This window comes from Phaethon lepturus, unplaced genomic scaffold (assembly GCF_000687285.1).
Source record: "Phaethon lepturus isolate BGI_N335 unplaced genomic scaffold, ASM68728v1 scaffold5400, whole genome shotgun sequence".
Lineage (NCBI taxonomy): Eukaryota > Metazoa > Chordata > Aves > Phaethontiformes > Phaethontidae > Phaethon > Phaethon lepturus.
Window position 1 is genome coordinate 1 of NW_010512476.1, and position 23,543 is coordinate 23,543.

The 23,543-nt window shown below is 37.0% G+C and overlaps 1 protein-coding gene across 1 annotated transcript in view; it reads left to right on the forward strand.

The window, feature by feature from the left end:
• Nucleotides 1-1,403: 1,403 nt before the first annotated feature.
• The window catches only part of LRP2 (low density lipoprotein receptor-related protein 2), a gene marked incomplete at its 5' end in the record, with an annotated part of 89,381 nt that continues 67,241 nt past the window's right edge, over nucleotides 1,404-23,543 (forward strand). Inside the window, 20 exons of the mRNA XM_010287152.1 lie at nucleotides 1,404-1,573; nucleotides 3,792-4,015; nucleotides 4,801-5,007; nucleotides 6,632-6,834; nucleotides 7,467-7,607; nucleotides 8,541-8,744; nucleotides 9,412-9,604; nucleotides 10,825-10,950; nucleotides 11,260-11,390; nucleotides 12,678-12,815; nucleotides 13,705-13,986; nucleotides 15,149-15,388; nucleotides 16,014-16,133; nucleotides 16,511-16,627; nucleotides 17,348-17,725; nucleotides 18,630-18,878; nucleotides 20,036-20,247; nucleotides 20,730-20,914; nucleotides 21,855-22,083; nucleotides 23,195-23,372. Coding sequence (XP_010285454.1) covers nucleotides 1,404-1,573; nucleotides 3,792-4,015; nucleotides 4,801-5,007; nucleotides 6,632-6,834; nucleotides 7,467-7,607; nucleotides 8,541-8,744; nucleotides 9,412-9,604; nucleotides 10,825-10,950; nucleotides 11,260-11,390; nucleotides 12,678-12,815; nucleotides 13,705-13,986; nucleotides 15,149-15,388; nucleotides 16,014-16,133; nucleotides 16,511-16,627; nucleotides 17,348-17,725; nucleotides 18,630-18,878; nucleotides 20,036-20,247; nucleotides 20,730-20,914; nucleotides 21,855-22,083; nucleotides 23,195-23,372 — 3,927 coding nt within the window. The remainder of the gene's footprint in view (nucleotides 1,574-3,791; nucleotides 4,016-4,800; nucleotides 5,008-6,631; nucleotides 6,835-7,466; nucleotides 7,608-8,540; nucleotides 8,745-9,411; nucleotides 9,605-10,824; nucleotides 10,951-11,259; nucleotides 11,391-12,677; nucleotides 12,816-13,704; nucleotides 13,987-15,148; nucleotides 15,389-16,013; nucleotides 16,134-16,510; nucleotides 16,628-17,347; nucleotides 17,726-18,629; nucleotides 18,879-20,035; nucleotides 20,248-20,729; nucleotides 20,915-21,854; nucleotides 22,084-23,194; nucleotides 23,373-23,543) is intronic.

The window sequence follows — 23,543 nt, forward strand, 5'->3', positions numbered from 1 at the left end:
TTTCTAACTATGTCCTTAAAAAATAGGGAATTTTTTGAGCTAATGAAATACACTTGTCTGTATTAAGACATATATAATATGCCAGCACTGGGAAAGATTGTTCTGTTTCTGGAAAAATTCTGTGTGTTTCACAATAAGCTTTCCATTCAAATTAATGTGGATTCTGGGCCAGTGAGTTGTTTGTGAAGTGTTGATTTTCTGTCTTATTAATGGGGGAATTTCATACCTGCTCTAAATCAATTTCCCTGGATTAATTTTTGCTTTAATTGGGGAAGGTTTTATGTGTCGGGTGAATAGAATTTGGACTTTTCAGACTTACACCAAGCCTTTCAATAGGCGTCTACTTTGAAAGTGAGCTTTCCTTCAAAGACTTGCGGGAATCTCTCTTGTATTATAAGATACAGCAAAGATTTTCTGATGAGATGAGAGAATTAAGAAGGTGGATAGGATGGAGCAGTACATAAAAAGATAAGAAACATGGCCTACCTGCTAGAATCAAGTAATATCTGAATCTCACGTGGCAGAAACATCTTAAGAAAGTTTATACTTTGATTAAGGGAGCTAAAGTGAGGAAATAGAAGAGTAGAAATAGTCTTTTGGAGTTTAGATGCTGTTATGGTTTAGCCCTAGACAGGAACTAAGCACCAGGCACCTGCTCCAGGTGGGGTGGGGGAGAGAATGGGGGAAAAAAAACCCTCGCGGGTTGAGATAAAAACAGTTTAATTGGACAGCAAAGAAAGTGGAAATAAAAATAATATTACTGATAAAGGAATATACAAAAATAAGCCATGTACAATGCAACAATTGCTCACCACCCATTGATCAATAGCCAGTCCCCGAGCTGTGATTCCTGCCCCTGGCCAACTCCAGTTTCTATACTGAGCTGTTACATGGCGGGGAATGTCTCTTTGGCCAGTCTGGGTCAGCTGTCCTGGCTGTGCCCCCTCCCAGCTTCTTGTGCACCTCCCCGCTGGCAGAGTGGGGAAGCTGAAAAGTCCTTGACTTGGTATAAGCACTACAACTAATTAGCAACAACGAAAAACATCAGTGTGTTATCAACATTATTCTCATTGCTAAATTGAAAACGCAGCACTGTACCAGCTATTGGGAAGAAAATTAACTCTATTCTACCTGAAACCAGGACAGATGCACAGGGTTTTTGTAGAAGTTTTACCTAGTAGGGCTTTAAATATGTATTCCTGCCTGGTTTGCTCCAAATCTAGAAACTAAAGGCAAATCAAAGCAAATTAGTACGCACACAGAAACATTTATACAGATTGTAGTCTGAGCATCTGTTGAAATCTTTGTGTCCAGTGTGCGTGAACCAGTTTGTATACATTTCAATGCCTCTGCAAAATAGCTTGTCTACAGAGTAGTCATATATTTGTCACCCCTGGTTTCAGCTGGTGTTGCATCAATTATTTTTTCCAATGGCCGTGATTTACTGATTGGAGATCTTCATGGAAGAAGTTTTCGTACTTTGGTGCAGTCACAGAATCGTGGGGTTGCAGTTGGAGTGGACTTTCACTTTTACCTGCACAGAATCTTTTGGACTGATACAGTGCAAGATAAGGTGGGTAGAAATTTCAAGAAGAGTATATTTTTATGTATGAGGAAGTAGAGAACTGCAAGAGGCAGCATGTGTTGATAGGCTTTCATTTTTGAGAGCAGAAGCTGGCTGTGTTTTTGTTTTCTAACAAAAAAGCTCCTTGAAATGTTTTATGTTAATGACTGCGTTTTTCAAGCTATACTATTACATGTGACATATTAAACAAAGAATCCTATTATATGGGAATGTCTTGAGCAACTTTTAATTTTACTTGAGATGGAGTCCAAAAAACTAATTAAGAGAAATAGTAGACATTCTTTCAAAACAACAGATTTTTCTTGGTAATTTTTTGAAACATGATCATTTAAAATGTAAAAGTTGTCTGCCTTCCAAGATGATAAAAATCAAATTTTTCATATACTTCAGATGGCACTGTAATTGAGCTTGGAGAACAAATATTGACAGTATTTTGTATAATGAGCCAATATTTTGTTTCTTTTTCTTTCTTTTGAAGAGGAACTATTTTACCTTCAAAATACGTTAAGGAAAGTAATTTTAAGAAACAGTTTGGAGACCTTTGTAAAAGTTGTACTTCACCCTTGTTCTTTTTCTCTGTGCATAACTTACTGAAACAAAAAAGTCCTAGATCAAATGCTGAAACTCCACAGTTGTCTACCCCATGTTGATTGTTATGCAGAGTGAAGCAGAATCCATGGCCTGCCTTCCGCTGACACCGTGTATGGATCAATTTGGTGTCACTGTTGTTATTCTGAACCTACACATAAGCTGTAAACTGTAGTTTCTACTACAATGCCATGTTGGTTCTGTTGGAAAGCACACTACATGGTTGTCAAGTAGGACAGGATTTATATGCACAATTTTTGACTTGTTCACAATTTTGGCATTTTTATTTTCAATGCAGTGAGTTCCCGTTACTGCAATTGCATTGACAGGGGCTGAATTAAGTCAGAGTCAAATCTGAACTTTCAGGCGATTTATGCTATCTCTGTAAAAGGTATAAATAAAAGATAATACGGGGTTTTTCACTGCACACCCCAGATGGCCAGGGCTGCCTTTTTATCTGCCCTAATATAGTTAAATCCTAATTAATTAATTAGGGTTAATTAATCTAATTAAGTGTTAGCTAGAATACCCATATGAAAACAGTGACATTAAGAATTTTCTTATACAATGCATATTTCCACCTGATGTCTTAAAATAAAAGTATTATTAGGGGATTTGGTTTTGAATTTTTTTTTTTTAAGATTAAGATGTAAACTAAACCAGAAGATTGTGGGTTGTGTTCTGTGTCACCTTTATCTTATTTAGTGTATTGCCTGATAACCTAATGCCGATAAGCTCTTCCGTCAACAAGGTTTCCAAAGAACAGAGCAGACAGTTAGATGGTTTGCTTGATTATTGTTACCTGGACCTGAAAGCTATTTAAAATTATTCAACTATTTCAGCTTTTATTTTTCTTGCATATATTTACTTGTGGTAATCTGTATTTTAATTTAAATACATTCCAAACTTAATGCTGGTGTTCCAAAAAGGGGATGATATTTCCTAGCTTTTCACGTTACACAGTGTTATAATGACATGATTACTGGGTAAAATTATCTTGTTTATACTGTTTGCCTCATGTAGCTCTGAGCTTGCTTGTAAGATAACAACACTATTTCTTCTTGAGCATGATGCTGTTAAAATTAGCCTTAAATAAAGGAGACCAGAAGCAATGCTAAGCCTTCTTTCTGTCAGGACAGAGAGCTTTCCCTTTCTTCCTTCACTTTGCAATTTCCCCTTCGTGGTTGGTGCAGTTAGAGCTCCCCCTCTTGTTTTTGGTCACTGTTGAGAGCTTTGCTAAAGCATGTTAATTTGTTTTTTAATTAATGAAAATACTGGGGTTTGCTAGATTCCAGGAAAGCAAGGTGCACTTTCCTCATCTGTTTTTTTTTTTTTTTTTTTAATACAGCAATTTGTCATGCTTGTTAAAGCGCAGGGCTATCTCAGTCTATTACCTTGTCCATTTTGCCAAAATGCTAGTTGAAGGCAAGCTTCCTGCAGCTTTTGCATTGTTTTCCAAATTTTTGCAAAAAACCCTAAGCTAAGGAATACTTAATGGGTAACTTGGTTGTATCTAGTGGCCAACTGTGGATCTGGGCTCAGAAAAAGGACAAGTGCCATGTGTCTTGTGATTAGCAAAACATCGTGTGTGCACTGACAATATTTGTATTGTTTTCAGGTTTTTTCTATTAATATTGATGGCTCTGATTTCCAAGAAGTTTTAAATATTTCAGTTGACACACCTGAAAATCTAGCAGTGGATTGGGTTAACAATAAACTATACGTGGTCGAGACCAGTGTGAACAGAATAGATATGGTTAACTTGGATGGAACAAACCGTGTGACTCTTATTGCTGAAAATCTTGGAAATCCTAGAGGAATAGCACTTGATCCAACTGTTGGGTAAGTGATACATGTCAGGTAATGGTGAAAGATGTCAGAAATTCCTTTATTCCCATGCAAAAGAAGGAGAACTAAGAAATAGCTGGGGTGGTCATTTTAGAAGCAGATATAAAATGTTTTAAACATTTACATTCTATCCTAATCTATTCTTGCACCTGAAATTGTTATGGGAGGGCTGTGCACTGCTTTTATGCCCAATGTACAGAATCTGTTTTATGGATAGAGTTGTATGTATATGAGCAGCTCTGAAAACAGAGTAACTGTGGAATTGCCCTGCAGAAGAGTAGATGTTATCCTGAAGGATTTCTGTTTTGACACCATCCACAGACCTCCTACTATCTGAAATGAAGGGTGGAGTGAAGGCAGGGAAGCTAGTGTCTCCCAACCCAACAGGCTTCAAAAATGTATGTGAGCCGTGAAAACTTGGATCCTCAAGAGAATGGGAAGAGGAATTTCATGCACCTTGTAGTGATGGATGCTGCTTTCATGATGCATCTGTCTGTCACTGGTTTATTTCTGGCAGTACACTTAAGTCTGTATTTTACTAAGGAACTCAGTATTTTGGAGGTCTTTTCGGTGAAAGCATGTTTCTTTCTAGATTCATTTTATAAAAGAAAATGCAAGTTACTTATTGGGCAGGAGGTATAAAGTGTGTTTTCATAGTATGCCAGCTGAGAATCAAGCTCTGTCCTGAAAGGGTACTTGTTTTAAATTCCATGTAAAATGTCTTTTTTTTTTAAATCTCAAGGAAACATGGGACTCTCTTGGTTTTTTTTCCTTTATAGTTATTTGTTTTTCTCAGACTGGGATAGTCTGTCTGGCGATCCTAAAGTGGAAAGGGCCTTCATGGATGGCACAAACCGTCAGGATTTGATAAAAACAAAATTAGGCTGGCCTGCTGGAATAACTCTGGATATTGTATCAAAGAGACTTTACTGGGTTGACAGCCGGTTTGATTACATTGAGACTGTAACTTATGATGGGCTTCAAAGGTAGGAGAAATATTATTCCTTGGAGGTTACAGATACACTGGTTATTTTGTATCTAGTTCAAGGAAAGATTTGTCTAGCATAATGAGATACACAAAGGATGAAAATTACAACATAATGCATGTGATGCTTCTTGATGTCTGTGGTGTCATGCTACTTCTAGACAATCCTTAATTCCTCCATCATTCTTTGTTATTTTCTTACCTTGAATACCTATTGCACTTCTTTTATAATGTACTTTTTTATAGTCTACCAGTACAGTACACATTTTTATAGCATATGCTTTTTATTATTTTTGAGTTATATACAGTCTTCCATCATCATTTCTTTGCATCTTTTTCATGAATGAATTTATTTGAAATATTTCACTTCAAAGCACCGCTTTGTGTAATGGCTATTAAGTGCTCTTACATTTTATAAACCTTTGCTGTCAGAAATGAAGTCATCATTCACCTATGATGCTGAGGAAACTATATCACAGCATGCAGGGAAGGAGTCCTTGGGTTTTTATGGGACTGCATCTTACAGCGTAGTGTTTAGAAGCCTGCTTATCTCTGCATCTCTGATTAGTCTCTGTTACTCAAGCACAAGAAAAAAATGTCCCCTTTAGCATGCCTCTTACATACTGACTTGAAAAACAGTCCTCTGCTCATTTGACAGGCTTATTGCTCAATGTATTTTTTCACTTACAAAATTATAAAAATAATGCTGCTATCTTTGTTCCTTTATCAGGGATTAGTAAGACAAGAATGTGTTTAAACTCTGTTTTTTGGAGATAAAAACTTATCACTCACAGCAACACCGAAAATCTTGTAGATGTTGTGCAAGTGGGCAAGAGGCAATGGCATAGTCTGCAAATGTTAAAATACAGCTTACTGTCCACTTACGTCATATCTTGCATGCCTGCAGCATCAACCTAAATCACCCAGGAAACTGATAGAGTAAAGGTGTAAAATTAATCTGATTTTGTAGACCTGCCTTCGTGACTCCATGAAAATAATATTGCAGTGTTACTGTTATGTGTTGTGTGAGGACTTAAATGTCACTCTTCATGTCCTAATTTTTATCCATAAAAATATCCATAAAAAAGTATTTTGCATGCAATAGATAAAATTTGTTAGCATTTGGTTTTCCTTGGTTTTGCATGGGTGTTTAGTTCAAGCCAAAGAACGTTATGGGTTTTTTTAATTTTTTTTTTTTTAACTGCATACATAGGATTTTATTTTTGTCCAGTTGCTGTTGCAGATGTAAATTTGTTACATTCAAGGTTTCTTGAGTATTTAAAATTGCTACAGATGTTTTTGACTTCCTCTATTTGGCCTCTTTCTCTAATTTTCTCTCAGTAATTATGAATCTTTTCCTGTGTTTTTGAGTCATCGTCTTTACTCACTGTGTTTTCTTGGAAATTGCTAACGGTTTTGATTGCTCTATTTTCACTGCTGTATCTTTTATGTTTATGTACCCTGTAAGTTTAGCTTCATCTCTTCAGTTCATTTGGTCTTTTTCATTTGTACTTTGGCAGCAAAAGCTAGTGAACGAATTAATAATCCTGTATACTTTCCTCTGTTAATAAATTTATTTTCTAGATAATATTTTGTAAGTAATTTTAAAACCATCTTTACAACAGGAGAACAATAGCTCATGGAGGCTCACTGATTCCTCACCCGTATGGAATAACCTTATTTGAACGCAATGTTTATTTCACTGATTGGACTAAAATGGCAGTGGTGAAAGCTAACAAATTTACAGAATCTAACCCTCAAGTGATCTACCAGTCTTCACTGAGACCTTATGGAGTGACAGTTTACCATGCTGCCAGACAGCCATATGGTAAGACAGGAAGTAGATTATTAAGAGAAGTTTAGCAACTATCTTACCAAAAGTTGGTAAAAAATTATGAGAGCCTGTTACTTTTGCTGTAAAAAATTAATAATTACGATACATAAATTTGTATTGTAAAACTGGACTGTTTTTTATCACACAGTGGTTTCATCCAGCTCCTGTAGCTAATGAACTGTCAAATGCAACATTTAAGAGTTGGGCGTCTTATTAAATACATTGATATTTGGAAGAGTCAAACTTGTGCTTATGAGCAGTGTTTGGCACACTTTCCTCAACACTGCAATGAGGGTGCAGTTGGAAAAGGCTCCCAGTGTGAATGGATTCTGGGAGATACAATTCTGAAGCAGATCTATATGCAGAAAACTATAGCCCAGATTATGGCCTCAGTGCTGTGTGCTGAGTATCTCTGTACAGAGCTGAATACCTTGAATGCCAGTTCGCTCTGATGTGATTTTGATGCATTCCAGGGTAGAACTGCTGGTGAATGATTTCCATGTGATGTAAGTCCCACAGAGTCCACATGATTTATTGTGAATGTTGAAAAAAATCCTGAAAAATCAAGATAATAATGCCATTAGGTTAATAGATGAAGTTATAACCCTATCTGTATTATTTTCCAGTAAGAAACCCTTGTGGAAGTGATAATGGGGGATGTGAACAGATCTGTGTTCTCAGCCACAAAACAGATAATGATGGACTAGGTTATCGCTGTAGATGTATACTGGGCTTTGATCTACACATAGATGGACGACATTGCATTGGTAAGAAAATGCCTTATGGTTGTTGGCACTATTCCACTAGCTCTGGAGTATTTCTAGAACATCCTTCCTCTCTTCAGTAGCTTTGTGGATTCACATGCCAAGGACTTCATGTTTTTCCATCACAACTCTTGTTGACAGAGTTAAATGTAATAATTTCTGCTGATGTTCATTTCAAGCCACAACAACTTAAACTCACCAACTTCTATGAGCATTTTAAGAGAGTTAGATATGGAATACGTGTAGAAAGCTATATGATTAAGATCTTAATCCTGAAATCAATCAATGGATGCTTGCTAGTATGCAGATTTTGCATTACCTTGAACACGTAAAGCTGCTTTCCTGTGCAGTAATTTGCAGATTAGGTTGGTGGTCTTCTTTTGAAATACATATGGCAAAAATAAGAGATTCAGTTTTGGAGCTGTGGGCTTCCATCAGAAATCTGCTGCTTCCTTTTTGAGTGCAGAATTGTTGCTGATGGGAGGGTTGCCATGTGTATCTGTTGGCAAATTAAGCCAGATATGTTGTCTCTAGTTCTACTATTTGACCATACATTTATCTGGTTATCTCAGATATGGTCTGGTTATATGGTGGCTCCACAAAGCCTGTGAGGTTGGTTTTTTTTACAGCTGATTGTAAAGAGGTGAGCACAGAAGATGATTTCTGCTTCCATAGGGTTAATGTTCTCTGTAAAGGTATATTAGGACCACAGTAGCAATGCAAGAGGAATACCTTACCATATCACCTAATGTTCTGGGTTGGGATTTATTTTTCTTATTCAGTTTTTAGGTCAGTGTATATTTAAATTCCTATTTTCTCATTCTTCTTTTTTTCTGTTTCCAGGCTATTAGTGTTGCCAAAGGAAAATAAAGCTTTACAGTTAATTAATGCTGAATTGTCTCACCTTATGAATAAGTCTGATACTTTCTTTTGCAGCTGTGCAGCAGTTCCTGCTGTTTTCATCCCAGCTGGCAGTGCGGGGGATCCCATTCAATCTCTCCACCCAGGAAGATGTGATCATACCTGTAACAGGGAGCCCATCATACTTTGTTGGAATTGACTTCTGTGCTCAGGATGACACCATTTTTTTTTCAGACACAAGTAAAGACATGATCTATAAACAGAAAACCGATGGTTCAGGTGAGAAACAGTCTTAGGAATTGCAAAGTAATTGTGGGAAGGAGAGTAGGATATATATTTCTAAAAAGAAGCACAAAAAGTCACATTGTGATATATACAGATAAATCTCAGTGTCACCACAGTAATCTGGAAAATGTTTGTCAAAAGTGTTTGTTCAACTCACATTAAGCTCACTGTCTTCTGTTCTTTGACAAACTTGTTGAATATGTTTGGGAGTGAACTATTTGTAGCACTTCTCACTACTAGTATTTGTCATCACCAGTCTGTTTATGCAGACTAGTATGCCCTTCAGTAGTATGAAACTGAGTTTCTCTTTTTAATTTCCCTATACAGAGAGCAGTATGTTTGTTATGATACTGTAATACAGAAAAAGAACGTTATGGTTGTGAGATTTTTAGGAGTCCTGTTTGTGGTAGTGCAAAGAATGTTTCTCTTCAATTTATAATAGCTATCAAATATATATTAAGTCCACATATAGTCAACTCCTCAACATATACCTCCTTCGCCTGGAGCAAAGGGCACCCCCTCCCCGTGGTTATTGGTCTTTATATTCAGAGGCAGCATTTTTACCAAGGGGAACCACTAGTTTTGTGAACAGAATACTGCAATCATGTTATTTCCTCTGTTCCTGAACATTTACAATCATGATGCATGTTATAAATTCTAGGAAGAGAAATCCTGACGGCTAATAGAGTGGAAAGTGTTGAAGATTTGGCCTTTGACTGGATCTCAAAGAATCTATACTGGACAGACCCTCGGTACAGGAGCATTAGTGTGATGAGACTGGCAGATAAATCTAGGAGAGCTATTGTTCAGAATTTAAATAATCCTCGATCAATAGTGGTTCATCCTGTTATTGGGTAGGTTTAGCTTTGATTTTTACTTGAAACTATATGAACAAATTTATGGTTTAAGCAGAATCGGTGAGGTTAAATTTATGTCTCATTCTGGATTTCTGTTTGGATTTGTGTTCTTTTCCAAAATACCATCTCTTTTCAGTTCTCTTGTCTTTATTTTGTTTGTTTTTATTCTGGCCTAGGATACAACACCCAGAGGAAAGGGCAAGGTGATACAGATTCCACATGAAAGAAGCACTCAAAAGAATTCTCTTTAAAAGCATAAAAGCACCAGGGTTGTTTTTGTTTACTCCTGTGTGTTGATAAACAGGCAAAAGAACTTTGTTTCTTTGAATCACTCAGATTAGAAAACTATTTCTAGTTGAAAGAGAAAGTTTTCTAAATTATTTTTAATTTACTTTCAGTTCCCAGAATGCTAACCTTGGTTCCTTTATTTTTCCTATCTGAATGTTTTTATTTGAAACGTATTAGGTACTACTGACTGTATTTGATACATATCTTACAAGATGTGATTCTGTGTACATAAAAGGAAGCCCTGCTTTTCTTTGATGGAAATGCTTAACTTCAAGCATTAGTCTGTGTTATTTGGCCATGCCAAAACAGTGTTTCTTTCACAGCATAGTTCAGCTTCCTACTGCCATACTACTGAATTTCTTAATTCTTGGATATTGAATTTTCATGTTTAGTAACCAAATATACTATTTTGTAAGTAATCTCACAAGAAGACAGCTGAACTTGGATCCCTGGGTATCCTGGCCTTTTTTGTTCACTGCTTTGTAAAGTTATTTAACACTAGCTTCAACTCTTTGACTGTAGGCATAAGTCAAAAGGATCAGGAGGAAATTCTTTGTAATACTCATGCTTACTTGTAAGTATTACCTGGAAGACACATTTTTGCTTGATTCTGCCTTCTTGTCAATACTTAAATGAAATCCTTAACAATTTTAACAAAGTTACAGGTATTTCCTATCTGAAGGGACAAACCACTTCTGAAGATTTTGGAAGTTGTTGCACACAGGATAAAAGTTTTTATCAGTTGGTAACGCTACCAGCTGAGGAGAGGGAGATGGTCAACATAAAATTGTATTTTTTTTTTTTTTTTTTTTTTTTAGGGTACATCAAGATATGGTACAAAGACGACTGTTAATGCTGCTCAAATATTTGCTCTGTTTAAATACAATATATCATTGGGTTTATGTGTCTTTGGACATGTGTCCTTTCAGGTATATATTCTGGACAGATTGGTTCCGTCCTGCTAAAATCATGAGGGCCTGGAGTGATGGATCCCATGCTTTGCCAATTGTGAATACAACACTAGGCTGGCCTAATGGCCTAGCCATTGACTGGAGGTAAGGACAACACAGAAGACAGAGAAACAGCAAGAGCTGTTTTTGAGCAATAGTACTTTTTCCTTTAAGCTGTTAGGGATTAAAAATAAAGGAATTGTGTCAAGTTGTGTTCACTGGCACTTTGGTATTGAAGACCTTTTTTTTTTCAATTTGTTGAAAAGCCTGTGAAAGGTAAGATTTTCGCAGAATCACTCCCCACACATCCCAATAGCCTCTTGTCAGGTTTAAGATTATTATTTGAGAAAATGTTAGTGCTTCCAAATGGATATAATATCATTTGAAGAGATATGACATTTTCATTATTTCTAGTTCTCTAAGACTGTACTGGGTGGATGCCTTTTTTGATAAAATTGAGCACAGCACCTTTGATGGGCTAGACAGACGGACTCTTGAACGTGTTACTCAGATGACTCACCCGTTTGGCCTTACTATTTTTGGAGGTAAGTCTGTGTCCTGGTTTCAGCCAGGATAGAGCTGGTTTTCTTCACAGAAGCTAGTGTGAGACTGTGTTTTGGATTTGGGATGAGAAACTGTTGATAATGTGCTGATGTTTTGGGTTGTTGCTGAGCAGTCAAGGACAGTCCAGCTTCCAGCTTCTTGTGCTGGCCTGCCAGCGAGCAGGCTGGGGGTGCATGGGGAGCTGGGAGGGGACACAGCCGGGACAGCTGACCCAGACTGGCCAAAGAGATATTCCCTACCATCCGATGTCATGCCCAGTACATAAACTGGAGTTGGCCGGGGGGCGGAAATGGCTGGTCGGGGATGGGCTGTCGATCACTGGGTGGTGAGCAATCGCTGTATTGGGCATCACTTGTTCTTGTACATTCCTTTGTTGGTATTATCATTGTTGTTCCCTTCTTTCTTTCTGTCCTATTAAACCGTGTTTATCTCAACCCACGAGTTTTGTTCCCAATTCTCTTCCCCGTCCCACTGTGGGAGGGGGAGTGAGCGAGCGGCTGCGTGGTGCTTAGTTGCCGGCTGGGGCTAAACCACGACAGTCTGGCATTGAAAAATATTATCTATTATCACAGATTTTTTTTATCTGATGATCTGTGAGTATGTGAGGTAAAATAACATGGCCTTTGTAATACTTTCCCTATAAAATGCTTTTCCTATAAAAAAACACTGTTGAAAATTTACATTAAAACTATATATTTAGTACCTCTTGCTTGGTTTTAGGGCTGTTTTTACGTATATTTGTGTTTAAACAATTTGAGGAAGATCAGGTAACTCTTTTAGTGCAGCAAGGCAGATATGCTGTACTAATTATAGCTTCCAAGGTGGCTACTCCTGCTGGACAGACAAGGTAAATCACCTCCCTAGATATGATCAGCAATTTCAGGATTTTATTAATTGTGTGTAGATTTTATCACTGGATTTATGTTGTGTGTGAAGAAGATGTCAGCATCTGACCCCTTTTGATTTTGTGTAGAAATATCTTAAAAAATATTCTAAAATTTTTTGGAAGGGGTCTTAATTACTTTTAAAATTGCCTTGGAATTTGAAATGTCAGTTGAGTCTGTTATATCTCAATTTAAGTGAGATCTGAGAGGGCTTGTTTTTCTAGGTTATGTCTGCCTGAAAGAAGTCCTTTTGTCTTCTTCATGAAACAGTTACGAAAAATTATTAAATTGACATGAAAAACCTTGCTGTTTTTTCTCATGATGCTTGATCTTTTATGTCATATTGCTCTGCAATTGTTATATGTTAAATGTCTTTCAAAACAGGTTATGCCTATTTTTCTGATTGGAGACTTGGTGGAATAATTCGAGTGAGGAAGTCTGATGGTGGAGAAATGACTATTATTAGGAGGGGCATTAGTAACGTTATGCATGTTAAAGCATATGATGCTCATTCCCAAACGGGTAAGCTCTTTTGTACAGATGAAAGACATGAAATAGTGAATTAGAGACAAAATACCATGACAGCAGGTTTCCACTCTCAATTTTAGAAGTGGCTTTACTGAATCCTAACTGACATGTGGGGGAGGCAGCACAGGCACTTGCAATCACACGTCGTATAATTCACTGTTTTGTGACACTATGCAGTTTTCCTTCACTTTCTGTTACTTTATCTAATAACCTTGTAAAATGAAATTATGATTCCATTGTATTTTGTGTAATTGTATCATCAATTACAACCTTGTATTTCTCTTTTTCCAATAGAAGTTGTAATTAAACTGAACTATTTGTTTTAAGGAATCATGTAAAAATGTATTTATTAAACTACTATTCTTAAAGTAATCACTGGGTATAAGTCTCTTATCTTTTTCTGTTTTTCACTGCTAAATTTATGCAATTCTATGATATAAAACAAGGATTTGGTATTGCAGTTAATTTAGTAAAACACCCCATGCACTTACTAAACATATGATCAAATCGTGTGCTAAGGCTCAGCACCTGCTCAGTGTCCAAAGATTGGATCGAGATTCCCAGCCTTGCTAAAAGGTCCTTGTTTGTGGTAGTATACTTATTTCCAGACAGTTGCTGAAAATTGTTAGAAAATTGGATGAAATTTAATAGTACGTTCTTGGCTTCCCTAAACATTTGTATCAATGAAGAGTATATGGAATGTGGGACTTGTTATTATGACTTACTGTCAGTGAACTTGACCCTGTTTTGCAGTGTATGCAAAATCAGGATTTGCTACAGCATCTTTTTTGTAAATCATTCTTTTACAGTTACTAAGCACTTTTAATAGTTCCAAAGCTGTTGTCAGTAGTGTATGCATTGATCATCTCTATCACTTTTTAAGGCTCTAATTACTGTAATAGAGGAACAAATCCCAATGGAGACTGCAGCCATTTCTGCTTCCCAGTACCAAATTTTCAGAGAGTTTGTGGTTGTCCTTATGGCATGAAGCTGGCTTCAAATCAGCTGACGTGTGTTGAAGATCCATCCAACGAGCCACCTACTTTGCAGTGTGGTTCCTACTCTTTTTCCTGTGGTAATGGAAGATGTGTGCCTCAGTACTATCAGTGTGATGGTGTTGATCATTGCCATGATAACAGTGATGAACAAAACTGCGGTTCTTTAAGTAAGTAATCCTAATTTACAGCTAGTATTTGTTGTTTGCAGTTCAGAAAGTTTGATGGGTCAGTCTGATTTTGGTGGAATAAACCCCAGTTTTTTCGAGTTGCACCTGTGGATAAATCCTGAAATCTACCTGAGAGATAAGTTACTTTATAAGTTATTCAGATAACTCATGGCAATATGGGAGTCAACACTGGCCACCTAAAGAACGCACGAAAATAATCATAGCTCACTAGTTCTCAAAACTCAATTTACAGAGTAACAAAAATTTATCTTCTAAAGAAAAAAAGTTGTCTGTCTTCTTAGTTTTTTGTAAATTTCGAAAGATGTTGAAATATCACTTGCTTGTCTTATCTTGATGCATGGGGAGGGACAAACCATCTTAATAAAGGTGAAGATGTTTAAAAAATAGCACCATAAGAAAAAAACCAAAATCATATGCATTGTCTAACATCCTTTAAGATTAGAGTAGCACCTTTTATTTCATTTAACATCTGAATAGAAGTTTTATGGTTTTCATTATATTTGGGCACTTCTGAACTTGTTATGTCTTGATTTTTACAGTGAAGTGGATTAAAAGCACATTGGTTCATTTCCTGGTTTTACTGTACAGTGCCTCACACAAAGTATTTTGTTGAGAGAACAGCAGGATAATTATGGTTGATGAGATACTGTAGAATTCTTGGCTTTTATGACATATTTGGTGGTTCTTTCTTCAGAATTAATTCTTTCTTTTCAGTCACAAACAAGAAAACAGGACATATTAATAAAATATGCTCCTTAATGCATAGGAGTAGTATGACTAAGGTATAAACTCTATTTCTTATTAGTGGGATATTTTAGAATAACTAGAATGTCTTTTGGGGAAAAGGAAAGTATAAAGCAAATGGCTACTTGAAGATATATTTCTTGTTCTTTAGATTTTTTTGAAGTGCTTAACAATTTAGTTTTGTATTGATTCTTGCAGTTTAAAAATGCTTGTGAGTATTCTGTTCTGCAGCACGTTGGCATGACAGACATTTTAACTTTAAGCAAATGTGCATTTTTTAATTTGATGCATATTTTAGACATTCTGTAAGTATACTAATGTACTGAATACTCTGGCAGGGAAGACAAGTTTTGGAGATCTTTATAAAAGTGTCCTCCTGTTTTGTTTTTTTATTTAGACAATACTTGTGCTTCATCAGCTTTTACCTGTGCCAGTGGACAGTGTATTCCAGGTCGCTGGCGTTGCGATAAACATAATGACTGTTTTGATGGCAGTGATGAATTGCATTGTCCTACACAAGGACCCACTTCATGCCCTGTAACCCTGTTCACCTGTGATAATAATAGATGTATTCCTAGAATCTGGCTATGTGATACTGATAATGACTGTGGTGATGGGTCAGATGAAAAAAACTGCAGTGAGTATCACAACTGTCTGTTGTTTTTTAAACATGTGCGTATGTCTACATAGAGATGTCTATTGGTGTAAGGTAGATAAACGAAATTAGGAAGAAAGACCTAATATCTAAGTTAGACTAATATTTTGCAGTCCATAAGGTGTGGAAAACATCTAATTTGAACTACCACAGCCTAGTAGACTGCAGAAAAGTAATTAAAAAAAAAAAAAAGGGACAACTGTGATAGTTATAATCATGCTGCTGCATAATGTCATGCACTGCAATTTACAGCAAAAAGCAGCTAAAGCCTAGATGTTCTAAGCACTTATTTCATGAGTCATGTCAGTAATGACTATGGTGTAGTCAGCTAATCTAGTCTGGAAGCTTTTACCAGAAGTAGTTTTTCCATATACTTTCTTTAGCATTATTTACCACTGAGTGGAATTTGCTGTTTGTTTTGCATGAGTCCAAGCCTACATATGAATAAACAATTACATGAAACTAATATAATAGTGCTTGTAATTTGTATGATTACTGGTTGCTGCATTACATGCTGCAAGTTAGTGTCTTTCTACAATCTCAGTATTATGCTGATTACAGAAGATGGAAAAGAAACACATCTGTGTTTATTTGTCATTCTTAATAGCTTTCACAGGTACTTGTGAACCCAGGCAATTTCAGTGTCCAGACCATCGCTGTATTGATCCATTCTATGTCTGCGATGGAGACAAAGACTGTATAGATGGTGCTGATGAGCATGACTGCAGTAAGTGCAACTTTGTTGAACGCCTCTTTATTGTTTCATCACTCTTGCCCCCTGAGGGGTCTTTGGTGACCTCATATTACCAGCTCCAAGATAGCAGAATGCATAATAAACCTATCCATAAATTAACCCTGTTTTGTGATGCTTGTTTTAGCATTTTAGTAAGCCCTTTGATCTCTAGGCTGGTTGCAGAGGGCTGAAAGCTGTTTCTTCTGTTTTCTGTAGGTTCCAAGGTCACTGCATTTTCTGTGGCCTAGGGAAATCAGGTCTTCAATGGAACTTGGACTCCTGATATCGTACCTGACTTGGGCACTTGTAGAAAAATTGGGTGCAGTCTAGCTCTGTAAAATAAATAAATCAACCACTTTTTTATTTTGTAGTATATAACTGCAGTGCCACAGAGTTTAAATGTCTAAGTGGAGACCAGTGTATCAGCACTTACTACCAGTGTGATGGTGTCTTTGACTGTAATGATCACTCGGATGAGACTGATTGCCGTAAGTATACTGATGCTGAAAAAAAGGCTTTAGTTACTAGGTGATGCTTCTGAAAATTTACTTTATCTGCTATATCAAATAAATGGCACTTCTGTCCTTAAAAACCTCAAAATTCTTTTTAGGGAAAGTTATCTGTAAATTGTTTTTCTGAGCAGAAATTTCAAACACAGTAGGTTCCAGCTCAAGAGTAGATTTTTCTGGCAAAGAGTAGAGTTTGCGTTCTTTTTGGCTGTAACGTTTTGTTTTACTTGGCACCTCAATCTCAGGGTTTAAAAGTAAAATCAAGTAATCTATTAATCTAGAAAACTGAAAACCTTGTATCCATGAGAGTGAGACTGAGTAATCTTTTACATTTAAGTTAGTTAAAACGTTGCAATGCAGGGCAGTGAAAACTAGTTTCAGCAAGTAATTTGATGTTGCTTTGGGCATGCACATAGATATCAATATATGTAGATATCAATATGTGCTTGCTCAAAGTGTAACGATAGCTGGATTGCCTCATTCACTATATTATAAAATAGGATTTAAATTAATCAGATTCTGAAATGCCATGTAGATTGACTGACTGTGATTCTATGGCCTGATCTAAAAGCAATACAGTTCTTAATAGAGTACTGTTAAGTATTACTATTAAGTAACTACTTATGCAAGAGATTAAGTGATTTTGCTTCCTGTCTAAAATTGAAACAGTTTCTAAACTGTTGAATGTCACTGTTTTAGCTACAAGACCACCAGGGATGTGCCACCAGAATGAATTCCAATGTCAATCAGATGGCAATTGTGTTCCTGCTAACTGGGAATGTGATGGCCATCTTGACTGTGCAGATGGCTCGGATGAACATCATAGGTGTCCTGCCAGGACTTGTCCTCCATCTCTTTTCCGCTGTGATAATGGCAACTGTGTCTATCGAGCATGGATCTGTGATGGTGATAATGACTGCAGGGATATGAGCGATGAGAGGGATTGTCCTACTCAACCCTTCCGGTGCCCCAGCTGGCAGTGGCAATGTCCAGGTCACAGTATCTGCGTGAATCTGAGCAGAGTATGTGATAATTCTGCCGATTGTCCTAATGGAGCTGATGAATCCCCATTGTGCAGTAAGTGACTGTTCAAGCATCTACTATAGCCTACTATGTGCTGTGGCTTCAGAAAGAAATGGAATATTCAGCATGCTGTGTTTAGTGCAGCAATGTCTCTAGCAATAATTGTAAGCATGCTGAAATTGGAACTCAAATTACTAAGTGGAACTTGATTGCAGTGAAAGGAGACTACAATGATGAACTCATTAGCTATGTCCAGTCTTGTGCTCTGAATTCAAGTGTGACTTCCACTGACTTAGATATATTTTTTTATATAGCAATATGGGAATGAGCTTTGTGTTCCTGAACACATTCGTTAAAGCATGGTATGCTTTAGGTTTAAATGAAATGTGATTCAGTCCTTAATAGATTTAGTCCTTAATATTTTCTTTTGAATTTCTAACTCCAGAAATCATGAAAAAAATCTAAAAGCTCACGTGTAGCCAGAATTTATATTTATGTTGATTATGGATTGATTTAAGCATAACCTTTTTCTTTCTTTCCTTCCTTCCTTCTTTCTTCTTCTCTTTAATCAATGCACATTCTCAGATGAACCCCAGCCAGGTATGATTATACAATTGTTTGTTAATACAATTTTAGACTTGGAATGGTACGGTAACATTTTGTATATTTCTACCTAGTTTTTTAAATTTTGTTATGAATTCTTAGACAAAGCAGCCTTCTGTTTAGCATTCATTTAATGGGATTCAGCAGTACATGCTATGTTATCTGCCTTTACATACGCTGAGTGTGTTATATTTTGCATAAGGGCCTCAGTCCAGTCTCACATTGTATGTGAAATGATTGTGCAGTCATGTTTTAGCAGCAGTCTTAGGCTAGTAATGCAATTGCAAAGTATGAAATTTAGCATAAGAAGCTTTTGTTAACTATTTGCTTATTTCCTTCTGGAACCCCATTTCAGATCAGGAGAGCTGCTCTGACAATAATGCCGGCTGCACCCATGAATGTATTCAAGGACCCTTTGGAGCTCAGTGTACTTGTCCTGTTGGGTACCAGCTTGCAAATGACTCCAAGACCTGTGAAGATATTAATGAATGTGACCCTCCAGGCTTTTGTAGTCAGCATTGTTACAATGAAAGAGGGTCTTTTAGGTGTTATTGCGATGAAGGATACATTCTAGAAACCAATGGGAAGACTTGTAAAGCAGCAGGTGAGGAACCTAAAGAATGACAACAGTGTCTGGAAAATGTTAAGCTTTGCCATTTTCATGTTGTCCTCTTTTAAAAGAGCTGATGTAAACAGCCACTTAAAGTTGTTCATGGCAGATGACCTTGCGTATTGAAATTGTCAGCTGAGGGGTTAATTGGAAACTATTATTTTCTTGAAATAATATATTTAAATTAACACTGTAGTTTTTAATCCTGGATTGGTCAAAAATAATATTCTGGAGAAAAGCAATGTCAGGCATCTGTAGGCCATAGGCTAAAATTTGCTTTTTCTGAAGTTCAGTGCTCACAGAGTGTTTAAATCTCAGGCTTTCACAAGACTTACCTAGTACCTATGCCATACTTCACTCGTTTCTAAAGAGCAAACAACAGTGTCACAACCTAGCTGTCTATTGTTCTGTGTCTCTTATGTAGTACATGGACGCTACAGGGCAGCCATATATCCCGTGGAATGTGTCACCACAGGTTTCCTGGTTTAGGGTTGTACTCGGGTTGTGTAAGACTTGCAATTTACCTGCAGATAAGCCTGGCCCTTACTAACAGGGAGTTTCTTATAGTTTGCTGTCTTTATGTTTTCTGCTCTTCAGTTGTTTTTCAGCAACTTATCAGTGTAAGCTGCTGCACAGCAATCTAACCACAACAGCCTATGGCTTTCCTGTAATCTGCTTATTCTCCTCCCTGGTCCCCATGCAGTCTAAAGGGGGGAAAAAAGAGTGGGCTGGCTAAAAAGGAGGAAGAGCCAGGCTGTGTAGAGTAATTGGTGGTACTGGTGGAACTCTGGGGTTTGAATCAGGACTGGGAACTGAGAGGGGCTTATGGAGGAATGAAGGCTGGATGTCAGCAGCAAACTGGTTGGACAAGGTTCAGATATGAGACTGGAAGGGGAGTCTAGCAGAAAGAGTAAATGATGGAGAAAGGATGGAGGAAAGCCAAAGTAGATCTAAAAGTCAGGATGGACAGACTGGATACAATAAAATATCTTGGCGTGAGAATGGATTTGAATTTGTCCTTTCAATATATATATCTAGATACAATAGCTTTGATGCTATAAAGTCATACCAAATTACTCAGTGTTTCTTTTTCATACAGGATTACTGTTGCATAGCTTATTGGCTTATTTTAATTTCTTTTCCTTTGACAGAGTCTGGGAATCTTCTTTTGCTGGTAGCAAGTCGTAACCAAATTGTTGTGGACAACATCACCTCTCAGTCACACAGTATTTATTCTCTGGTTCGTGATGGGAGGAATATTGTGGCTATTGATTTTGATTCAATCACAGATCGTATCTTTTGGTCTGACACAACACAGGATAAAATTTGGAGTGCTTATCAAAATGGGACTGACCGAAAAATAGTAAGTTTCGCTGAGTTATTCTTGTCTCTTTGTTGTGAAGAGAAAATGAAGACACTGTATCTCCAGTTAACAAGGGGGAAGAGGGAATTCCCAACATAGTAAGAAGAGAGGTAACACAAAGTGAAACAACTTTGTAGATGCTAAGCCAACATTTCATATAACTTCTTGAAAAAGAAAAGGGAATGCTTTCAAGAAGTCCTTTTTTAACATCAGGCTATAAGTTGATTTTCCTATTAATAGATGCTAATTTCTTCAATAGACCCACTGAAGTTAGTAGGAGTGTTTGGGTATATGCTTTGTCACTCCTTTAGTATGTACATTGTTACTCATTCTGCATAAGAGACCTAGAAAATGTTGGAAATTTTATTCCCTGTTTTCTGTATCCATAGAAATGGAAAGGGTAAAAATTTAATATCAACTAGTTTGTTCTCTCTCTCTCCCCCCCCCCCCCTTTTTTTTTTTTAATTTTTGTTATTAAACAGGTGCTTGACAGTGGTGTCACCGTGACTGAAAGTATAGCAGTAGATTGGGTAGGTCGCAATCTTTACTGGACAGACTTTGTTCTGGAAACAATTGAAGTCTCTAAAATGGATGGGAGCCACAGGACTGTGCTGATTAGTGAAAATATAACAAATCCAAGGGGACTAGTGTTAGATCCCAGAATTGAGTAAGATTTTTTTTTATGCTTTGTTTTGAAAAGATGCATATTTTATTATGTAACAATATTCAAATTTGAGATATGCCCAAATTGTATTGTAATCATAGATGACAAGTAGAAGAGAAAACTTAAGACAAATTTTTAAAATAGTGTGTTTACAGAGTTAATTTAATATTTAAAGTCATATGGTAATTCTTTGTAATCTGTTGCTTTGTTTCACTGTAACAAGCTGTTTTTTTTGTCTGTATAACAGATTTTCCTACATTTGTTTCCTAGTTAAGAACTATTAATGGAAAATTCTCATGTATCATTATCGGTTGGTGGTACACCACAAACTTCCATGTAATATAATGTGGTATGCCTACCTGGCAAGGAACAGGTAGCTTCATAGCCCCAACTCTAAAATAATTACCGGTGCTGTATTAATGTTATCACAAAAGCACCTTCCCATTTCAGACAGCAAGTGGCATAGAGTAAATGGAATGTTTTGAATGATTTGAACCGTTCATGTACAAACTTTTACTGTTTTTTGCGCTCTTCAGTGCCTTGAACTCTGTTTACTGCCAGCCACATGGGGCTCTTTAGTTATAGTGCTGTTAATATTACCAATGCATGTCTGTAAAAGTACATACCCATATCAAATTATTATTTAGCAGTGGGATGATCAGATTATAATCAACATTGAAAAACAGTGACAACAGTAGCTTCTACATGCTGCTGTTATTAGCAAATGAAAACAGCAGTGGAAGTATTAAAAGAGTTTTTACAACAGAAATTACGGTAATATCTGAAGTAAGCATATTGCTGAAATGAGTCATTTCAGTATCATTGTGCAGGATTTTTCTGAAAAAGGTTGTTTCTGTTTTTTGGCTAATGAGTATTCAAGTAATGTTTCTCAATAGGCAACTAGATTTTTTCCAGACTGGTAACCACAAGTTACTTTTTTCAGTGCTCATTTAATGTTCTGGACTGACTGGGGCCAAAACCCTCGAATTGAAAAAGCCAGCATGGATGGCAAAATGCGAACAGTGATTATTAACAATAAAATCTACTGGCCCAATGGACTCTCCATTGATTACCCAAACAAACTTCTCTATTTTGCTGATGCTTATCTTGATTATATCGATTTTTGTGATTACAATGGAAACAACAGACAACAGGTGGTTGCAAGTGATTTGGTAAGAGATGAATAAGAAACCATTGTTTTCCCATGTCCTTGCTGATAGTACTTAAAAATGTATTTGCATTGTCATAGACTTGGATGTATTTTTCTTGAAAATACTGGGGAGAAGCAGATATGAAGTATTTTAGCTGCTTGCTACAGCTTGAAAAAGAAGAATTGCATATCCTATTCACAACCTCTCAGGAGATCTTCAGCAGAATCTGGAGCTGAGTGTAGACTTAGTGCTTTAGATCATTCTCATTTGTTCTGTCTGCATGCATGAAGTCTAAAGGTGACATCTGACACTGCTGGTACTATCTGGTGCATTTGCTGTAGGCAAATACAATACAAAAAAACCTGGAAGAACTTTCCCTGGTCACCTTCTGTGAGTGATGATTGCTACTATTCTGGACAGCAGTGAAAGGTTTTGTGCTGCCAGGACTTGCTATGTGCAGGGCACTGTGTGAAGACCATCCCTCTTACAGGCTGTCTCCCAATGAAGTGCTGCTGGCAGCTTGTAGCGCTGTCCCTGTACCAGCACAATAGTTCAGATGTTCACTTGGTACACATCAGCTGGTATAAATAACCACGTGTATTTTCAAGAACTGAACCCTGGGGCTTTAATTTTGGCTAGGGAGAAAATTCTTGTGAAATAAGAGCTGGTGCAATCTTTCTTGCCCACTCCTAGATTTCTGAAATTTAGAGAAGCCACATTCTTTGACCCACTGGTAAATTATAGGGGAGCTTATCAGAGATGCAAGGTCTTGACAGGTCCATAACACTCATTAGACAGTTCCTCTTGTGCCCTTGAAAATCTGCAACTGGGTCTCTATCTGTTGGTTCCCTGTGTTCTGCCCTACAGTTAGACTGCTTGCGTAGTTCCTCATGCTGTACATCTCACAAGGTGTATTTAGCATTTTTGTTTTAAAAAATACATATTTCCCCTATAATTAATGTTTTGTTTTCAGGCAATAGATGATTTTTTTCATATTTTTTTCCTGAAAAATATCTTTTGACGCACACTGCTTTTTTCTTTATAAATTATACTCAGCTCTGTTATTACTTCATTGCAAGCTTTACATATACAAATTTACAGAATTAAATTGGTAAACATCCTTGCCTTTTAGATATTGCAACATCCACATGCACTAACTGTCTTTGAAGATTTTGTGTACTGGAGTGACCGCTATACTAATCGAGTAATTCGGGCCAACAAATGGCACGGAGGAAACCAGACAGTTATGATTTATAACATTCACCAGCCTTTGGGGCTTGTGGCAGTCCATCCTGTAAAGCAACCTAATGGTAAGTTCAGCAAAACAACTTTGGTAATTACAAAAAGAAGCCATGCAGTAATGTCATGCATAGGCACTCCTGGAATCCATCTTGTCAGCAAATGGGATGGGGTAAAACAAGCAAATAATTCGTACTACTGACTTGCAACTGAAGGTCATTTCATGTTGTCCAACCTGCTGA